The sequence below is a fragment of the Esox lucius genome, chromosome 20 (genome assembly GCF_011004845.1).
Source record: "Esox lucius isolate fEsoLuc1 chromosome 20, fEsoLuc1.pri, whole genome shotgun sequence".
Classification (NCBI taxonomy): Eukaryota; Metazoa; Chordata; class Actinopteri; order Esociformes; family Esocidae; genus Esox; species Esox lucius.
This window is the reverse complement of record NC_047588.1, coordinates 40,080,333-40,101,876: the sequence shown is the minus strand read 5'-3', so window position 1 is coordinate 40,101,876 and position 21,544 is coordinate 40,080,333. Positions and strand designations below refer to the sequence as shown.

General features: G+C 48.7%; 1 protein-coding gene across 1 annotated transcript; it reads left to right on the top strand.

The window, feature by feature from the left end:
• The first annotated feature begins 4,096 nt into the window (after window positions 1–4,096).
• On the top strand, window positions 4,097–21,431 carry ints6 (integrator complex subunit 6). Its single transcript, XM_029115884.2, has 18 exons — window positions 4,097–4,527; window positions 4,663–4,740; window positions 5,229–5,378; window positions 12,367–12,456; window positions 12,578–12,761; window positions 13,210–13,335; window positions 13,524–13,666; window positions 13,916–14,068; window positions 14,211–14,343; window positions 15,221–15,315; window positions 15,469–15,579; window positions 17,430–17,645; window positions 17,761–17,887; window positions 17,987–18,129; window positions 18,300–18,501; window positions 18,979–19,362; window positions 19,742–19,835; window positions 20,115–21,431. The coding sequence occupies exons 1-18, from the start codon at window positions 4,417–4,419 to the stop codon at window positions 20,206–20,208; spliced, it is 2,634 nt and encodes an 877-aa protein (XP_028971717.2). The 5' UTR covers window positions 4,097–4,416; the 3' UTR covers window positions 20,209–21,431.
• The last annotated feature ends 113 nt before the right edge of the window (window positions 21,432–21,544 follow it).

The following is a 21,544-nucleotide window of genomic DNA, read 5'->3' as shown; positions in this document are numbered from 1 at the left end:
TCTGGGCCGATGCAGGCTTGGCCTCTGGGCTTTTGCCCGGGTACCATAAGCCCCTGCCGTAATCAGGCAAACGCAGACAAATGTTCCATTCAAAATGAATGAAGCTCCGGGGCACTGAAACATGACGACGTTCCCACCAGAGAGGACCTGCATTTCACCAGGTCTTTGTTTGCATTGCAGGGGCAGTTGCAGTGGGCCCCGTGTGGCAGAGGCATGGAATTGTATGAGTAGAAAACTCACTGAAATGGAAGAGTCATGCCGGACTTTTGACGGACACCTGCCGATGACACACGTGTATAATTTTGTGAGAAAATGCTCAAGTGGTGAATGCCGTTTGCGGCGTTTCACACTCCAAATCTGTTTTTTTTCCATTCACAGCCAGTTCATAGCGGGTTCATAGCCAATGATCAGACTTTACAGATGCTGAAGAAGATGAACATGGACCCAGTATCTTGTGAAGGAGTTCCCATACTGATGAATAACAAAAGTGTTCCTGCCCTCCAGGACCAGAGTTCCCTACCTCTGCACGTTACAGTAAGACTATCAGGTTGAAACAGGAAACTGCCTCTGTACGACACAATTATGTGTGTGACATTACCAACTATACAAAAAGTGTGACAAAAAGTGTGACACAACCAACTATACAGACCAATGGCCATGGCGTATTTTGGCATGTGATTAAAGTCAGCAAGGTTTGAGAGGAACTCTGTATGGTTTAAATAGGCCAATCTTCTCTGACTGCTCCCTTGACTATAGCAAGAGCAGTTGGCCTGATTGTAATGTCAGTACACCATTAACCCAAGTCAGTATAGCTTTAAAGCAAGATTTGAACACTGTATATCAATAGGCAAATCTTCAATAGCAGAACTTGTACTATAAACAGCATAACGCGTTTTCCTGCTACTTATTATATGTTATGTTGAAACACACTCATAATTTATATATTATAAACAAGGTAAATTGTGCGCTCCATAGTAAACAAGAATAACCGTCAAGAGTAGCCAATGTCTCTTTTTAGTGCATGATTTGCTCTAGACCTATATTGGACCTCTCTTAAAGAGCAACTTAACCAGAAAAACAACTCCTCTGTTTTAAAGTGACATATGTGTCACTGATAGGAATCAGTTAAAACTTTGTAGTCAAGTTTGAACATGACAACAAAGTTTAAACAGTCTGATTCAATATTGTCCAAAACTGAGTTTAGGAAATGGTTGTCATGACGTTGGCACAGATGATGGTTAGGAATAGGCCTGCAGCTGGCAACACTTGAGAAAATCAATTAAGATGAAACCAATTGGTGAGAGAAGACACACAGGAAGAATTTGAGTTGCCTAGTCCTCGCTTCCTCTTTTCCCTCTCTTAGTCGTCTTCTCAAAACACACTGGAGACAAGTTAGAACCAGGAAATTAAGATATTCCCTTTCCAATACAGCAGACACACACATTAAATAACACCCACAAGGCTACTCTACACTTACTCTACAGTCATGGTAGCTTCATTTGTTAATGAGCAGACCTGAAAGAGAATTGCACAAGGACCCTAAAGAAAAAGCTGTGCTATTCAGGATAACACATTTTATTTGTGTTTATTAGAGCAAATCAGGACGGATGCCAGAGAAACCTGCCATCATTTTCATGATCGTTTAAGTGTCGCTACACTGCAGTGCATATTGAAATATCCCTATGTTTTAAGCGTTCATGTTTTTGAGTCATAATTAAGAACTACCAAAATGTAAATTCTTCAGATTTTCTTCGATAATGCGAGTACATTTTGTTATGTGATAAACTATGGGCTAGCAGCAGGGGACCGACTCAAAGCCATAGTTATTTAATATATATATATATATATATATATATATATATATATATATATATATATATATATATATATATATATATATATATATATATATATATATATATATATATATACATATATATATATATATATATATACATATAATATATACAGTGGGGAGAACAAGTATTTGATACACTGCCGATTCTGCAGGTTTTCCTACTTACAAAGCATATAGAGGTCTGTAATTTCTATCATAGGTACACTTCATATGTGAGAGACGGAACAAAAATCCAGAAAATCACATTGTATGATTTTAAAATAATTAACTTGCATTTTATTGCATGACATGAGTTACCAGTATAAAAGACACCTGTCCACACACTCAATCAAACAGATTCCAACCTCTCCACAATGGCCAAGACCAGAGAGCTGTGTAAGGACATCAGGGATCAAATTGTAGACCTGCACAAGATTGGGATGGGCTACAGGACAATAGGCAAGCAGCTTGGTGAGAAGGCAACAACTGTTGGCAAAATTATTAGAAAATGGAAGAAGTTCAAGATGATGGTCAATCTCCCTTGGTCTGGGGCTCCATGCAAGATCTCACCTTGTGGGGCATCAATGATTATGAGGAAGGTGAGGGATCAGCCCAGAACTACACGGCAGGACCTGGTCAATGACCTGAAGAGAGCTGGGACCACAGTCTCAAAGAAGACCATTAGTAACACACTACGCGTCATGGATTAAAATCCTGCAGCGCACGCAAGGTCCCCCTGCTCAATCCAGCACATGTCCAGGCCTGTCTGAAGTTTGCCAATGACCATCTGTATGATCCAGAGGTGGAATGGGAGAAGGTCATGTGGTCTGATGAGACAAAAATAGAGCTTTTTGGTCTAAACTCCACTCGCCGTGTTTGGAGGAAGAAGAAGGATGAGTACAACCCCAAGATCACCATCCCAACCGTGAACCATGGAGGTGGAAATATCATTCTTTGGGGATGCTTTTCTTCAAAGGGTATAGGACGACTGCACCGTATTGAGGGGAGGATGGATGGGGCCATGTATCGCGAGATCTTGGCTATCAACCTCCTTCCCTCAGTAAGAGCATTGAAGATGGGTCGTGGCTGGGTCTTCCAGCATGACAACGACCCGAAACACACAGCCAGGGCAACTAAGGAGTGGCTCCGTAAGAAGCATCTCAAGGTCCTGTAGTGGCCTAGTCAATCTCCAGACCTGAACCCAATAGAAAATCTTTGGAGGGAGCTGAAAGTCCCTATTGCCCAGAGACAGCCCCGAAACCTGAAGGATGTGGAAAAGGTCTGTATGGAGGAGTTCTGCTTTTCTGATGTATCAAATACTTATGTCATGCAATAAAATGCAAATAAATTACTTCAAATCATACAATGTGATTTTCTGGATTTTTGTTTTAGATTCCGCCACTCACAGTTGAAGAGTACCTATGATAAAAATGACAGACTTCTACATGCTTTGTAAGTGAGAAAACCTGCAAAATCGGCAGTGTATCAAATACTTGTTTTCCCCACTGTACATATACATACATATACATACACATATATACATATATACATATATATATATATATACATATATACATATATATATACATATATATATACATATATATACATACATACATATATATATATATACATATATATACATATATATACATACATATATATACATATATATATATACATACATATATATACATACATATATATATACATATATATATACATACATATATATATACATACATATATATATATATATACATATATATATATACATATATATATACATATATATATACATATATATATACATATATATATATACATATATATATACATATATATATATACATATATATATACATATATATATATACATATATATATATATATATATATATATATATATATATATATATATACATACACACACATATATATATATATACATATATATATATATACATATATTATTTAAAGTAAAAGAAATTAAGAAGTTGTAAACCACGAATTGCATTTCTTATGACTACCTTACAGCTGTTTTAACATGATCGTCGGTGAGATCCGCATGCTTCGAGGTTTTCATGTCAGGCATGCGCATCAGGAGCTTATGGCTTTTACCTTATTTGGATATTGTAATTAGCAACTTCCAACAGCCTATCAGTAACCGGATGTGTTGGCATGTGATGCTCAAAGATCGCTTGGGAGGCGGTGTCAAGTCTGGTGCTGACATCAAAACCAGCGGGCAAGACACAGCGCTCTCAGTGTAGGGAAAGGCAGGGATGAGATGTGACAGGGAAGTTGGTTTCTATGAAACTTAGGAAAATTGACCAAATACCATGAAAACATCAAAATCCCTCTTGAACTAATAGTCTGCCCCCAGGCTTTTAATTTTATTTCAGTTAATTGAAGAAAGGCATCAACACTCACTATTCTGACACTTTTTTTTAAGAATGTGTGAGGCAGTTAGCTAGCAAGCTAGCTAGCTGAGGCGGCAGGAGGAGAACAATAGATTTTTTCCAGGTTTTGACCGGTTGCACTGACACACAGTCCATGCAGAACGTGTCATCACCAACACAATGCCCGTGTTACTTTTTCTGATAGACACGTCCGCTTCAATGAACCAGCGCACCCATCTGGGCACTACCTATCTGGACATAGCAAAAGGCGCTGTTGAGACTTTCATGAAGGTATTGTAAACCCAGGGCGTATCGCCCTGGAACACCCCACGCGGAATCGCGGTTTAGATTATCTTGTGTTAAAGTTGCTAATCCTGCCCAAATAATCGCTCGATAACCGTGAAACGTGTATTATTCTTCCCACAGCTCAGAGGCAGAGATCCGGCGAGTCGAGGGGACCGTTACATGTTGATAAATTTTGAGGACGTTCCCCTCGGAATCAAGGTAGAGTTTATTTTCGGTCATGTCCAGTTTTACATTACGCAGCTAGCCGGATTGTCTTCTCACATTACGTTCACTATATCAGTTGTGTGAAATATCTTCAGACGGAGCTTTCGTACCCTCTTTAAAACATGGCCGACATTTTGTTTCTATGTGTGCGGAGCATGGAACTCTGGGTGATATTTATACAAATAGATAGTTAGCTAGCCACAGCGACGTGGTGTGAACTTGGAGAGAGGTTACTAACTTAACAGCAAAAGGCTGACACTAGTTTAAAACATGAGTTTAGCATTCTTGTCTCTATGGACAGTCCTTGGTTAATATGAGAATAGTCTTTGTTGACAATGTGTATATGGTAGAATTCTAAAGGTTATTAAATAGTCTATTCCATTACAGGCCAATAGTAATTGAATTGAACCTTAAAATCCATGTGTCAGACAAAATGAAATATTGTTGAAGGCAATGTATTTTCTCTTTCCCCATTTCAAAAGGCTGGATGGAAAGAAAGCCATTCCACGTTTATGACAGAGTTGAGGAACCTTCAAGCAACAGGACTGACAACTGTCGGACAGTCTTTGAGGACCGCTTTTGATTTGCTCAATCTAAATAGATTAGTGTCTGGGATAGACAACTATGGACAGGTATGTATACTGAGTAGTAGGGAAGATAGATTTTTATATTTTTTTCTCATCTTTTGCCCCTGCCCCTTCCTTCCCCACCCGGCCAATCTCACAGTCTTACAAGCATCCCACTTCACATGGCCACTAAACACACACGCTCACCTCAAGTGACAAGTAATGACATTAACCTACAATGGATTCCATCAACTTCTTGACTGGAATTTACATCTGGTATTTGTTTTGGCAGGGCTTTATTTTCTTTCAAAATTTTCAATTTAATCCAGAATAGTGTTTCCAATAAGCTACCTTCATTCCACAAACTTTTTTCGTGTCTTAAGAAAAACGGGTGGTTAACAGTTAATAACATGTCGTGTAGAAATAGTATGATTGTGTACTTAGCCGTGAGGGGAGAGAATCGAGCGCACTACCTTTTGGGTTTCCAGAACTGGTGCAGTGTACCGCTGGGGGAATGTGGCACTCTGACCCGGTTCGCTACGCAGGTGTCGCATTACCTCACCGTATGGTGGTGCGCCTATCATTGACTGCTCTGTCAGGGATCGTGTTGCTGCTGCACACGATCGTTTAGGTGGAAGATATGTTATACTGGCCCTGTTGTGAAATCTGGCATGCTTTGTCGGCCGTGAAAACTGCCGTTGCCTTTGACATGTGGATTACATAGTATATAATGTCCCGGGATTTTTTTAAATACCAAAGCAAACATTGCAGGCTTTCAAAAGAACATAAGTTGGATCACCCACATTGTGGTCTTGACAAGAATAATGGAAAGAGCAAACTAAGGGGGTGGTTCTCTTCTGCTCGTCAAACAATCCATTAAGTGGAGGAGTCGAGTGTCACCTTGTAAACCTATAAAACCGTGTAAAAATCTATATACACTAAAGAATGAAATACAAAAGCCTAATGAGCTGGTACAGGCGGTTTTACCTCAAAATGTAAACCACCCACTCACAAATCGTACAATCTCAAACTTGAAGTCACACAAATGGCCGTATGTACACAGGCCAATGCAGTCCTAAAGAAATAACCCTGTGGCACATAATAAAAAATCTAGCTCCAGAGCCTTTCTTCCTCTTTGGTCTTCTGATTCCGCTTCTCTTATGTCACGTTACGTTCTGTGGTCTTGCTCCTGATGTGGGTGATTAAATACAAGGAGGGGTCAACTTGTACATTCCCACAGTGTTGGCATTACTGAAAGTAGGGTTTTTATATTATGAACAAAACAAAATTAATGTTTGCTCTTTGGTTTAAGCAGTTTCCTTTATTACACTTTACAACTGTTTTCTACAGTTTCTTACTAATGAATATACCCCAGTTATTGATCCGTGGCAATGCCATACTCGCCTCCTCGTTTTCAAAATGTAAAGAGATGGCCCTGCTGGTGGCCATGAACCGAGTCGTGCGGTTTCACTTTTTGGACCGCATGACCTGGGAAAGCTCCTGGCCCTAAACTGGTATCACAGCTCCGCTCAGAAGGCCGGAGTTGGGGAGCGTCACGTCTTTTTCTGCTGTTATACTCAACTGTCTTATGTTCACCTCTGAAGGAGATGACAGGACGCTGATGAACTGCGTTGGAAAATGACACCCCTTTTTTCTATGTAGGATGCTTCTATGTAGTGTGCTGTTTTTGACTAGAGACCTATATGGAGATGGGCTGACATTTCAGATGCCATGCCTCCCTGTGCTGCATTTTTTCCCCCTCTTTTGGTTCCACCTGGTCTATGCAGAGTGAACACTGGTCTAGTCACCGCTGTCGCCGACAGTGCGGGCGGAAAAGGCTATTGCGACATGCGGTGAGCAAATGGGTAACATTTCGTTTCCCTGTAATCTCTGCAATTGCTGGATTATAAATGTAAAGGCTCAGCATGGTTTGCCCTCACAGCAGATAAGACTGTCGGAGCGCATTGTGTTGTCAGGAGGCTGTGAGAGTGAATGCTTAACCAGCGTCTCCAGAGAGATGGAGGGGAGGCAGAGGGACGATATTGGCCCTTTCAAGGGTAACACACACACTCCATTCATAATGGATGTGTAATGATGTCTGGTAACACACACACTCCGTTCATAATGGATGTGTAACGATGTCTGGTAACACACACACTCCGTTCATAATGGATGTGTAACGATGTCTGGTAACACACACACTCCGTTCATAATGGATGTGTAACGATGTCTGGTAACACACACACTCCGTTCATAATGGATGTGTAACGATGTCTGGTAACACACACACTCCGTTCATAATGGATGTGTAACGATGTCTGGTAACACACACACTCCGTTCATAATGGATGTGTAACGATGTCTGGTAACACACACACTCCGTTCATAATGGATGTGTAACGATGTCTGGTAACACACACACTCCGTTCATAATGGATGTGTAACGATGTCTGGTAACACACACACTCCGTTCATAATGGATGTGTAACGATGTCTGGTAACACACACACTCCGTTCATAATGGATGTGTAACGATGTCTGGGTTCCTCTGTCGCCCCAGCAGGCAAGCACATGTAGGTGAAGCCATGCACAGTGACCACGCCCACATGGCCGTGGTCTTATCTGGGCAATCCAGTCTTTCCTCTTAGTTCACGGTCAGTGTTTGGTTGTTCATGTCGGAGTGTGTCTCCGCCACTCAATAGTGGATCTCAGTCTGGCCTCCTTTGCTTTGTGTTGTCCTCTCGCTGTGTCTTTTGTCTGGAGTTTTCTCAGATCTTTGCTCGGGGGGGCTTCTCATTAGTCTCAAACGGCCACCTTTTTATGTCCTCTCTTTCCTAGTCCCTGGGACCCACAGCACTGCTGTCACCTGTCGTTTAAATGGGGTTGGGAGTGGATGCAGAAGACTGTTGAGATGCACGCCCCTTGGATCTGCTTATTCCTAGGTGAAGGGTCTTTTATTCCAGTTGCTTGGAGGAGGAATGCTTGCAGGGCCGGACTGGCAGGAGTCGTAACAGACAAGATAAGCATAGCGCTGAATATGCAGTTCAGCCTGAGGTTATTGTTGACTTTTAACTTGTCATTTTGAAGGTCCGTTTTAGATACGTGCCGGGTTTAGCCGTAAGTGTGAGTTTGCGGACGCAGAACCAGCGTGTTCATGCTTTGAGATGTCCATCTTGGAGATGTCCTCAGTTTTATCCCTGTTTGTTTCTGGTCCTAGACCTCACGGAGGGACTAGTGTACTCCTGTTTTAGTTTTTTCATTTAATGTGCTGTACAGTTGAGACCTTTACACTGAGGCGTGGGGGATATCCTAACTAATTAGTGACCTTAATAATCAAGCACAATGTATAAGGGGAAACCTGCAGACGCTCGGCCCTCCATGGAACCCGTTCGACACCGTTGTGGCCCAGAGAGGGTAAAATGATGGGGGTGCATTGGACTTGTTTCTGTGCTGTCTGGTAGAAGCTAGTGACTGCCCTCCCCAGCACTGTTTAAGGAGAGTAACCTCATTTGTACCTACCCAGATTCAGTGGTGAAGGGAGAGGACCATCTCCATCTGAGACACTGTCCCACTAGGTATTAATAGTGGCTGATAGTAAGGGCCAGTGTTTAAGAGCCCTGCTAGTCTGTTTTACTGATTTTAGTCTCATGCTTGATTGAACTCCCATTGAAATGAACGTTCCCTTTATGGACTGAGTTTGACACCACTGAACTGTAAGTCCACGTCTGTGTCTCTTGCTTTGATGGCTTACCCAGTGAAAATCCGGTCAGGCTCTGGGTTACCCAACATATCCCCAGCCCGCCTCCCTCCTCCTCTGCTCCTCCCTACTCTACACCTCCCTCTCCACTGGGAGGACTTTCTCAGATGCCTGGCAACCTGAAGGGCCCTTTGCTGCTCTGAAAAACACTTCAGGACCGCAGCGTTCCCCTACACACACACACACACACAGCCTCCTCTCTGTGCCTTTCTCTGTCTTCCCGCTCAGCAGGCTGGCTGATCCTGTGCGATGGTCTGGCTGAGAGCCAACAAAGCCTGGACAGTTCTGTCAGCCCAGCTGTTAGCGGGGGGCTTGAGTACACCCCAAGATATGACTTATCGTTGGGCCGTTGACTTGGCATAGGAGTTCAATTAAGTATCTATTAACGTGTAATCGCCTCACTGGTCATGCAGCGGTAGGCTGCGTCCGAAATGGCATCCCAAGCACTTAAACAGTACGCCGTTCCGGCGGCCGTCGCCGTCTGGCCGATGACACTGGCCAGACGGCGAGTTACGGGAGTTACTTCAGTTTCCAGATGTAAATATAAGTTAAAGCTGACAATCTGCGGTTGGACCGCTTGTTTCATTTCAAACTCTGTGCGCTGAATTACAGAGCCGATACTGCAAAACTCTTATGTACTGCCCTGTAAATGCCCAAATAATAATTGTATCCATGAGGGCATGTGATTTCGGTGAGGGCCGTATAAAGTTGATTTACTGTTGACTCAATGCCATTTTGTGATTTCTCAACTGGAAATATTGTGTAAAGGAGCCTGAATCATGACACAGCTCTTACACCCCCCCCCCCTCTCCATAAATCTATTATCAGTATATCATATTTGTATGGCTTGAGTTGAAAGTGCACTGTCTGTAGTCACTTCAGTGCCTTCAATGAGGTGACATGGTTTTTGACTCCTTCCGTTAATGTTTGTTTTTCTTATAAAACCTTGGATGTGACCCCTGCCAGGTTTGAAAAGGCTTGTGCTTTATACATGTCTGCATGTCAGATTAGCATTCTAAGTGGACGCTGAATAGAATAGGAAATCATTAGTGTGGTTCTGAAGGAAAAATCAAGGTTGTCATGGATACACAGCCTCGTCAGTCTGGGTATTTGGTTTTACTTCAGTTTGTTTATTGAACTGCCGGCCTTTTACTGAGTGGGGAAAAACATACAGTGAAGAGAGACATGATGGGAACAGTAACCAGGAGGCAAGGTGCTGTCAGTCTCAAGAGGACTGGAATCCATTTTTTATCCTCTGAGGTAAATTCCTGGACAAGGCTTTATCCCTTGGCAGAGACTGTGAGAACCAGACCAGCAGCATGTTATTTTTGCTTGCTAGAGACTTGTTCTTTTCTGTAGCCATGTTCTTTAAGGGCAGGGCTACTATATGCTAAGACCCCCCAGGCATTTCCTTTCTTTTCACTGGACTTCACAGGTGTGCCCAAGACTGTACTCTCAAGATGTTTTGTTAAGTGCTAGATATGTAGGGCTGCTTCAACTGTAGTGTTACCTTTTAATGTGTCATAGACACAAGTCAATTGTGTTTTCAAATCATGTTAAACGGTTTGATAAAAAATTTAGGATTTGTTTTTCATGTTTTTTCAAAACACATCCACCATCCGATCCCACTGGGTGTGTAACTACCAACTTTCCTTCAGTTTGCAAGTGACTGGACTTGCTATGCCGACTGCCTGAAGCTGGCATATGAAACCATATAAAAATGGATATGACAGTTTTTCAGGCACTTTCGTGCTTCATTTGACAGGAAAGTGTGGAAAGACAAGACGTTTTGCTGAAATAGTGGACCAGACACACATTCTAAAGCAGCACATGCAACTCAGGCAATGGCCTGGAACCCTGAACCCCGCTCGGTCACGGCCTGGAACCTTGAACCCCGCTCGGTAACGGCCTGGAACCTTGAACCCCAATCGGTCACGGCCTGGAACCCTGAACCCCACCCAGCAACGGCCTGGAACCCTGAACCCCACCCAGCAACGGCCTGGAACCCTGAACCCCACCCAGCAACGGCCAGGAACCCTGAACCCCGCCCGGTCACGGCCAGGAACCCTGAACCCCGCTCGGTCACGGCCAGGAACCCTGAACCCCGCTCGGTCACGGCCAGGAACCCTGAACCCCGCTCGGTCACGGCCAGGAACCCTGAACCCCGCTCGGTCACGGCCAGGAACCCTGAACCCCGCTCGGTCACGGCCAGGAACCCTGAACCCCGCTCGGTCACGGCCAGGAACCCTGAACCCCGCTCGGTCACGGCCAGGAACCCTGAACGCCGCTCGGTCACGGCCAGGAACCCTGAACGCCGCTCGGTCACGGCCAGGAACCCTGAACGCCGCTCGGTCACGGCCAGGAACCCTGAACGCCGCTCGGTCACGGCCAGGAACCCTGAACGCCGCTCGGTCACGGCCTGGAACCCTGAACGCCGCTCGGTCACGGCTGGAACCCTGAACCCCGCTCGGTCACGGCCTGAACCCCCCCGACAACAGCCTGGAACCCTGAACCCCGCCCGGCAACGGCCTGGAACCCTGAAGACATTTGAAATGTCCTGGCTACTGCTAACCAGTTTATAATTGCATTGAGGTTGTTTAAAGTGCTTCATCCAGCCTTAGTTGTGGTGTATCGGTCTCCTGCCACGCCCCCTCAGGGCGCCTCCCTGTTTTGCAATGATGGCATGAATGTATGCTTTGTTATGAGTAACATGTGTTTAGAAAAGACAGAACATCCGTTTGTATTCGTTGTAGTCTATCAAGGGGCTGTTCGTCAGTCATATAGCTGGAGAACGACATGTACGTCTTAAGGGATTAAGCTGAGAAGAGTGATGTCATTCTTGTTAGAAGTGGTTAGAAGACGCGCGGTCACATGTTTCTTCCCTCTCTTGACACTTCTTTCCCCCCAGCCCTTGGAAAGCGTCTCCTGTTCCCCGAGGGAAAGACCTCATTCTGTTGGCTTCTCTCACTCCCCCTTCTCCTTGATGCTCCTAAAATAAATCCCCTGTAGGTGAACTATATAATGGCAGTCCACCCCCCCCCCACACACACAAGCTCTGTAATTGCTATTTTGTTGTTTTTTATCGCTGGTCTGATTCGTCAGAAGGCTTACTGAAACTGACTGCGGTCTGAATCTGGGTGTCTGTTCAGTTGCAGCCCATGCAGTTTATTTCCATCCCTGGCTTCAGGGAGTGGATTTTAAGGGAGCTTTTTGGCAGTGCATTCTCCCCCTAACTCATTGTCTGCTGCCTTTATGGTTTCATGTATTTGCATTTAACTCTTAACCCCCCCCCTCCAGGGAAGGAATCCCTTCTTCCTCGAGCCGTCCATCATCGTGGCTATCACCGATGGCAACAAGCTCACCAGCAGCAGTGGAGTCCAGGATGAGGTAAGACATCATGCTCTCCATGACGACCGGGGGCTAATGCCCCTCTGTAGTACTTCCTGCTGGACGGTTATTACTCACCTTTGACCTTCTGTTGTCCCTAACCTTCTGTCTCTGTTCCCAGCTTCACCTCCCCCTGACCACCCCTCTTCCTGGCAGCGAGCTGACCAAGGAGCCGTTCCGCTGGGACCAGCGACTGTTTGCTCTGGTGCTGAGGATCCCTGGACACGCTTCGGTCGAGCCAGAACCTCTGGGGGGGGTTCCATCTGATGACTCGGCCATCACCCCCATGTGTGAGGTCACCGGAGGTGAGTGTGTCTGTGTCACTGTGTGTGTCTGTGTGTGTGTGTGTGTCCCTGCATCTATGTAAGTCCTTAAGCGTATTTCATATTTCCGTATTTCAAACACATAGCTCCCTGGCGTAGTGGTTAAAGACACAGCCTCTCACGTACCTGGTTCCTTTTCTGGTTTTTATTGAATGTTTTCAGTTTTGGATGTACTCCTTTCTGTGTGTGTGTGTGTGTGTGTGTGTGTGTGTGTGTGTGTGTGTGTGTGTGTGTGTGTGTGTGTGTGTGTGTGTGTGTGTGTGTGTGTGTGTGTGTGTGTGTGTGTGTGTGTGTGTGTGTGTGTGTGTGGTCATAGTCGAGGGTTTTTAATTGATGTGATGATAGAGGGTTCTGTGAGAGGCCGTGATAAAATCCCGGTTTTGCGGTCCCCGGGCAGCGTCGGTGACGCCGTCTTTCTGTGTTCCCTCAGGTCGCTCCTACAGCGTGTTCTCCCAGCGCATGTTGAATCAGTGTCTGGAGTCGCTGGTGCAGAAGATCCAGAGCGGTGTGGTCATCAACTTCGAGAAGACCGGCCCGGACCCGCCTCCACTGGAAGGTAAGGATGACAGGACGTGGAGAGAAACCAGGCCTGGTTCCCCTGGTCCGGAAACCCTGGTCTGGTGACACCGGTTGGGGTGGGACTTCACACGTGCGGGGGTGTAGCTGTCCAGGGGAGTCCCGCTCTTACCCACGTGCCCGTGATGAACTCCCCCCCCCCCCCCCCCCCCCCTCTCGCTCTTCCAGATGAGGTCCCGAAGCCCGGCCCCCAGCCCTGGCACAGCTGCCACAGGCTCATATACGTGCGACCCAATCCCAAGACCGGCGTTCCCATTGGCCACTGGCCCATCCCGGAAGCCTTCTGGCCGGACACCAACTCCCCCACACTGGTGAGCGTGTGTCGTCCTGGTTCTGCTATACATGGGGGGGTCGAGTCCACACCAGCTTAGCGGTTAGATTTAGTGTCAAGTGGTCATAGGTTTGGGGCCCAGGGTCAGACCTTCTGGGTGTTTTACTTGAGGTCAGGAATATGGTTAGGGGAAATCCCACCAACCAGAAACACAAATGAGTGTGCGCGCAACAGTGAACTTGGTGGTGTTTTCTCCTCTAACGCCCATGCTGTGTTGCGTCCCTCCCAGCCCCCCCGCTCGGCGCACCCCCACGTCCGTTTCTCCTGCATGGACGCGGAGCCCATGGTGATCGACAAGGTTCCCTTCGACAAGTACGAGCTGGAGCCGTCGCCTCTCACTCAGTACATCCTGGAGAGGAAGTCCCCTCACACCTGCTGGCAGGTGATCCACATAAACCAATCAATCTACGAATCAATCGAATGTTCAGTTTGCAGTGCTGATAGAAGGGTCATCTGCTAGTTAACGTACTTGCCTTTCCTCCCTGTCTCCCCCTCTCCCTCCCTGTCTCCCTCTCTCCCTAAAGGTGTTTGTATGTAACAGTGCCAACTACAGTGACCTGGGTCAGCCGTTTGGCTACCTGAAGGCCAGCACGGCTCTGAACTGTGTCAACCTGTTTGTCATGCCTTACAACTACCCTGTCCTGTTACCTCTACTGGGTAAGACCTGCCTGGACTGTGTCCTAATACTAACTACCCTGTCCTGTTACCTCTACTGGGTAAGACCTGCCTGGACTGTGTCCTAATACTAACTACCCTGTCCTGTTACCTCTACTGGTAAGACCTGTCTGGACTGTGTCCTAATACTAACTACCCTGTCCTGTTACCTCTACTGGGTAAGACATGCCTGGACTGTGTCCTAATACTAACTACCCTGTCCTGTTACCTCTACTGGGTAAGACCTGTCTGGACTGTGTCCTAATACTAACTACCCTGTCCTGTTACCTCTACTGGGTAAGACCTGTCTGGACTGTGTCCTAATACTAACTACCCTGTCCTGTTACCTCTACTGGGTAAGACCTGTCTGGACTGTGTCCTAATACTAACTACCCTGTCCTGTTACCTCTACTGGTAAGACCTGTCTGGACTGTGTCCTAATACTAACTACCCTGTCCTGTTACCTCTACTGGGTAAGACCTGTCTGGACTGTGTCCTAATACTAACTACCCTGTCCTGTTACCTCTACTGGGTAAGACCTGCCTGGACTGTGTCCTAATACTAACTACCCTGTTCAGTGGTTTTCAGTTGTTATCCTGAATCCATGTGGTGGGGTTTTTAAATCCAATAACGTTGTTACAGAATTACAGTTTTACTGATCTACCTAACAATGAATTGCACCCAGATGTGTTGATTTACATGTAGATGGGTCTCTGATTAGATGGGTAGAATACAATACAATATAAAATGCACGGGAACTGGTCTGGGGATCGAGGGGAAACTTTTCCCCTTGAGCCCTGCGGTTTTGGGCCAGCCAGACCAGTAGGGGGCGCTGCTGGTTCTCCATGGTGGCCTGCTGACTCTTTGTTGGTCGTTGCAGATGACTTGATCCGGGTGCACAAGTTCAAGCCCCCTGTGAAATGGCGTCAGCTGTTTGAGAACTACCTGAAGACCATGCCACCGTATTACATAGGGGTGAGTTCGTAGCCTGGCACGACTGGTTGGTTGGCGAGGCTTCCTGGCGTGCCGGCCCACTGAGGCCGGGGTTCACTGATGTCATAACGTGTTTTTTGTTTGCTAGTGTGTCACGACGATACCATCTACTCCTCTTCCTCTCCTCTTCTTCAGTCTCTCCGGAAGGCGCTGAGGATCATGGGAGCTCCAAACCTCCTGTCGGACAACATGGAGTATGGCATGAGTTACAGCGTGGTGTCCTACCTCAAGAAGCTCAGCCAGCAGGTTGTCTGTCTCTCTGCGCCCTCTGTCTGTCTGTCTAGCCCCCCCCCCTGCCCTCTGTCTGTCTAGCCCCCCCCCCCGCCCTCTGTCTGTCTGTCTAGCCCCTCCCCCCCGCCCTCTGTCTGTCTAGCCCCGCCCCCCCCTGCCCTCTGTCTGTCTAGCCCCCCCCCCCGCCCTCTGTCTGTCTAGCCCCGCCCTCTGTCTGTCTAGCCCCCCCCCTGCCCTCTGTCTGTCTGTCTAGCCCCCAGCCCGCCCTCTGTCTGTCTGTCTAGCCCCCCCCCCCCCGCCCTCTGTCTGTCTGTCTAGCCCCCCCCCCCGCCCTCTGTCTGTCTAGCCCCCCCCCCCCGCCCTCTGTCTGTCTGTCTAGCCCCCCCCCCCCCCGCCCTCTGTCTGTCTGTCTAGCCCCCCCCCCCCGCCCTCTGTCTGTCTGTCTAGCCCCCCCCCCCGCCCTCTGTCTGTCTGTCTAGCCCCCCCCCCCGCCCTCTGTCTGTCTGTCTAGCCCCCCCCCCCGCCCTCTGTCTGTCTGTCTAGCCCCCCCCCCCCCCCGCCCTCTGTCTGTCTGTCTAGCCCCCCCCCCCCCGCCCTCTGTCTGTCTGTCTAGCCCCCAGCCCGCCCTCTGTCTGTCTGTCTAGCCCCCAGCCCGCCCTCTGTCTGTCTAGCCCCCAGCCCGCCCTCTGTCTGTCTGTCTAGCCCCCAGCCCGCCCTCTGTCTGTCTGTCTAGCCCCCAGCCCGCCCTCTGTCTGTCTGTCTAGCCCCCAGCCCGCCCTCTGTCTGTCTGTCTAGCCCCCAGCCCGCCCTCTGTCTGTCTGTCTAGCCCCCAGCCCGCCCTCTGTCTGTCTGTCTAGCCCCCAGCCCGCCCTCTGTCTGTCTGTCTAGCCCCCAGCCCGCCCTCTGTCTGTCTGTCTGTCTGTCTAGCCCCCAGCCCGCCCTCTGTCTGTCTAGCCCCCAGCCCGCCCTCTGTCTGTCTAGCCCCCAGCACGCCCTCTGTCTGTCTAGCCCCCAGCCCGCCCTCTGTCTGTCTAGCCCCCAGCCCGCCCTCTGTCTGTCTAGCCCCCAGCCCGCCCTCTGTCTGTCTAGCCCCCAGCCCGCCCTCTGTCTGTCTGTCTGTCTGTCTAGCCCCCAGCCCGCCCTCTGTCTGTCTAGCCCCCAGCCCGCCCTCTGTCTGTCTAGCCCCCAGCCCGCCCTCTGTCTGTCTAGCCCCCAGCCCGCCCTCTGTCTGTCTAGCCCCCAGCCCGCCCTCTGTCTGTCTAGCCCCCAGCCCTCCCTCTGTCTGTCTAGCCCCCAGCCCGCCCTCTGTCTGTCTGTCTGTCTGTCTAGCCCCCAGCCCGCCCTCTGTCTGTCTGTCTGTCTGTCTAGCCCCCAGCCCGCCCTCTGTCTGTCTGTCTGTCTGTCTAGCCCCCAGCCCGCCCTCTGTCTGTCTGTCTGTCTGTCTAGCCCCCAGCCCGCCCTCTGTCTGTCTGTCTGTCTGTCTAGCCCCCAGCCCGCCCTCGGTCTGTCTGTCTGTCTGTCTAGCCCCCAGCCCGCCCTCTGTCTGTCTGTCTGTCTGTCTAGCCCACCCCCCCCCCCGCCCTCTGTCTGTCTAGCCCACGCCCTCTGTCTGTCTTTCTAGCCCCCCCTCCCTCTACCTGTCTGTCTAGCCTCCCCAGCCCTGTCTGTCCCGCCTGCCTGCCTGTCTAGCCCCCCCAGCCTTGTCTGTCCCGCCTGCCTAGCCCCCCCAGCCCTGTCTGTCCTGCCTGTCTAGCCCCATCTGCCTGTCTGTCGGTCTAGCGCCCCCCCCCCCCCCCGCCTGTCTGTCCCATACATTTCCACTGGTCTTCCCCCCCCTAATGACCACCCCTGTGTCGTCTCCCCAGACTAAGATAGAGTATGAGCGGCTAATAGCGTCTGTGGCCAAGAAGGTGTCGTCGGAGGGTGGGATCAAGGTGCGTACCCGTGGGGGCGTCGTCTCCCTGGCCCAGCGCCGGGACTTCACCAAGCTTCTGGCCAGCATCACGGGCGAGACGGCCTCCCTGCCGCAGGAGCTCAACACGACGGAGTTCTCTGGCTTTCAGCTGGCCACTCTGAACAAGGTCAGCCCTTAACAGGAAGACCCCAGCGTTACGGGAATCCTGTCGACACTACACTGTCCTTACCTGAATGATGGTACCCCGGTGGTTTGAACCCCCTGTCTGCTTTCCCGTGTAGAGTCTGAAACATCAGGGTTTCCGGAACGCCTACGACATTCCCAGGATGCACCTGTTGGATCAGCTGAGCCGCATGAGGAGGAACTTGCTGAGTGCCAACATCTGTCGTCTCCGAGGACAGGACCCAGGTGCGTCTCAATGCCCCGACGAACTGTTGACTTGCATTGAACGAGTCCGACCAGTGTTTTGGATGCGGAGACCAGAATGTTGTGCCTTCCTTTGTCCAGACCAGCTCCACTCAGTGCCCATAGCCCAGATGGGGAACTACCAGGACTTCCTGAAGGCCCTTCCCCAACCCCTCCGAGACGCAGACCCGGAGCGGCCCAAGCGTCTGCACACCTTTGGGAACCCTTTCAAACTGGACAAGAAGGTACGGACCCCTCCCGTGTACCCCTGCCTTGCTCAACGACAGGGGGTGTCCGAAAATCAGTTGGGCTGACCCCCCCCCCCCCGTGTCTAGACGCCTGTTACCCCTGTGTTTTTTGAGACAGTCTCTGACTGGTGAGTTGGTTTAACCCCCGCCTCTTCCGATTTCTGCAGGGGATGATGATTGACGAGGCGGATGAGTTCGTGACAGGTCCCCAGAACAAGGGCAAGCGGCCGCCGGGGGACTCCAGCATGCAGGGGTCTGGGGGCGGGGGTCCTAAAAGACGGAGGTGCATGTCCCCTCTGCTGCGCCCCGGTCGGGCCTACACCCCCCCCGTCAGCCCGGCGGCCAGCCCCTCCAGACCGGCGCTCGACGGTAAGACAGGGTTTGGTCGGTTTAAGACGTCCTGCATGTCATCTACTGACATACCTCCTGGTTTACCAAGACTGTGGAAGTACAATCAATGTCAAGTTTTTACTTTTTACATTTTGATGACTGTAATTTCCGGTGTATAAACCGCGTATAGACTTTTGAAACCATTTTCAACCACAGTGGTTAATGCATGGGTTCCTGTTTTTAAAAGCATTTCCGCCGGAGAAACTCTTCCACAGATGACTGCTTTACAACGTAGAGGTCTCAAACTCATGTAGCAAATGCAGGTTAATGCAGTGCGGGTTATAAACAGGGAGTTACGCTACTTTCAGTTTGAGATTACGTTAATCGTGACACACAGTCACACGTGTGCTGTCTTTGTCGGGTTTGTGTTGAACCAAAATGTGCGAACCGCTCCTAGACCTGTACAAGAACAATAATAGAACCTAAGGAATGTCCTAATCACCCCACCCTGCGCAGAGAACCCCCCCAGCAGGCCAGACTACACGGCTGTACTGGGGAACCACGTGGGTAACCTGTACAGCCCTGAGGAAACACCCCGGCTACGCCCCGCGGACACCCCGCCCAGAACCCCTCCGGATGCCCCCGGGAACCCCATGGAGGAGGACGAGGAGCAGGAGTGCGGCGGGGGCGAGGAGGAGAACGGCTTTCCCCGGGAGGGGGAGCTCTCCGAGGGCAGTGAAGACGGAGGGGAGGCTGGGGGCGGGGAGGAGGAGGAGGAGGAGCATCCGCCCCGGTACCCATCACCCGGGGAACTCAAGAAGCTGATGAACAGCGAGTGTCTGGAGGTCAACGCCGAGCTGAGAGCCCTCATCACCAAGGAGATACGGAAGCCAGGGAGACGTATGTCATTTTTCCATTGAAGTCATCTGCAGTCGCTTACAGTTAATGTCAATACTTTGATACTGTGGGGAAATGAAACCCACAGCCCTGGCATTGGAGGAACCATGTTCTTACCAAATCAGCCGGGCTAGGAGCACCGAACGCTGCCCTGGTGACCGTAGAAAGAACTTCTCCTGAGAATGTTCTGGTGAGGGATGGGATGTTCTGTATTTGGTCCAGATGTTTCAGCCGGGCTCTGTGGTCAGCGACTAGCACTGTTTAATCTCACTGTCTGTGGTTGTTTGATGTCTCCTCTAAACTCCCAGCGTGGAGAGTGTTCTGGTTTTTCATCCACAGCTCTCCACACCGTCTGACTTCTCTATTCCACTTGTTTTTATAGACTACGAAAAAATCTTCTACTTCCTGAAGCAGATCCAAGGAAGCTTTGACACACGTTTGATTTTCCTCCAGAACATTATAAAGGAGGCCGCAAGGTTAGGATTCCAGCCTCCGACGCTCAGTCAAAATGGATTTATTACAACAATCTGCCCATAGTTTCACCATGTTTGGATAAAAGCAGCTTTTAACTCTTACTGATTTCCTTTTTGGCTTCCGTTTTAATAATCAAACATTACGTAGTTTTGCACTTCAACTGCCTCATTTATCCCCATCACTAGAGTATTAAGAGGTTCACCCCTTGATATGCTAGACTCTGTATGTGGCTGTATCTGTGTTGTCTTTCCACACCGCTGACCTCCTCCTCTGCCGTGCAGGTTTAAGAAGCGGATGCTAATAGAACAGCTGGAGAATTTTCTAGAAGAGATCCACAACCGGTCTAACAACATGAACCACCTAGGGGGCTTCTGACCCCACCCCTGGGACCTGCAACTTGAACCCCCCTGCCCTTTTTGCACCACTGCTTCACTCCTCCAACTGGGGAGTCCCGTCCAGGCGGAGGGATTCGTTTGGAGAGAGGGGCGCGGTTGGTGTTCTGCCCTAAGTAATTAAATGACTGTTGGCCCGTCTGTCTTCATCAGGGAACAGTGTCTTGTCTTCTCAGCGACGCTTCGTTGAAGCGATATCGCCAAGGGAGGGACGGGAGGCAACTTTCTAACCACCTCAGGGCCAATAACACTGCAATGTTTTGGGTCTCGTTCAAATCTCTTCGTGGCTCATGTTGCTTTTCCTCCCTATTCATCCCTCTTTTGGAGTTATTTTTTGTTACACTGGGGTCGCGACCTGCACTTCTCAATGTCCCGCGTGCCCGAGTAAATGGTTCACTCCAATATTAACACAAAACATTGTTTTAACCAATAGTAACGCTGTGTTACTGTATTAACCAATGGAAAGGTTTTTCCACCTGTACAATAAAACTAAAGTCCTGCATGTAATACTCATTCACCTCCATATTTAGACATAAGGTTTTTTGTGTGCTGGTGCCTCTGTTTACATAAAACTGTGCAAAGTTATTGTAGGGTACCTCTTTATAACAATCCTGTGAGCTGCAGTAATAGCTACTCTACCTTGGGTCCAAATGTGAACCGAGACACGAGTCGCAAGTGTCGATTTAGCCCTCGGTTGCCTTGGCCGTAAATGGATTCTGTCAAGGGAGATTTACCAAATTCAAACAATAATTGCGTACCCTTTAAATAGAAACTTGATATGCACACACCTCAGGAAATGGACAGTAGTATAATGGTTTGCAACAAAACACAAGCACGCGTTTACCTTACCACACTCCTGAACCTCTGCCATGGAACAGTCCGTGTCCCCTCATACTGTCCCATGTTCAAGGTAGAGTTGAGGCCCTGGGATTCATGCTAGGTGTTCGGTGTGGAGGCTAAACACTTGACATCCTCACTGCCTATGCCCCCCCCCACCACCCCACAGGGACCAAATGTTTGCCGTGCTTGTCTTTGTATGTGAAGAGGATGCTACCAAAATAGAGTATTTTCAATACGTTGTACAGATGTAAATAACTTTAGAGAATTATTTAAAGAGATTGTTCAGAGGCAGGCTTTTGTATTTCCATGAATTCAGTTTCTATTTTTCACTGTGAATGACAATGTAAATAAAAGTGTCACATTGTGGATGTTGGTGTCATGGTTACGCATTTTGTGTATTTCCCTTTCAGAGGAATTTATGGTCTGGGTGAGTGTGGAGACCAGGAATCCCCACAAAGTAAAATCTGATAGCAGTTTCC

Bases quoted from the DNA above. Each gene is read 5' to 3' on its own strand.
- ints6 (XM_029115884.2), top strand. From the start codon at position 4,417: ATGCCCGTGTTACTTTTTCTGATAGACACGTCCGCTTCAATGAACCAG. The intron at 13,667-13,915 runs GTGAGCGTGTGT...CGTCCCTCCCAG, and splicing joins ACACCAACTCCCCCACACTG to CCCCCCCGCTCGGCGCACCC. The intron at 14,344-15,220 runs GTAAGACCTGCC...TGGTCGTTGCAG, and splicing joins TGTCCTGTTACCTCTACTGG to ATGACTTGATCCGGGTGCAC.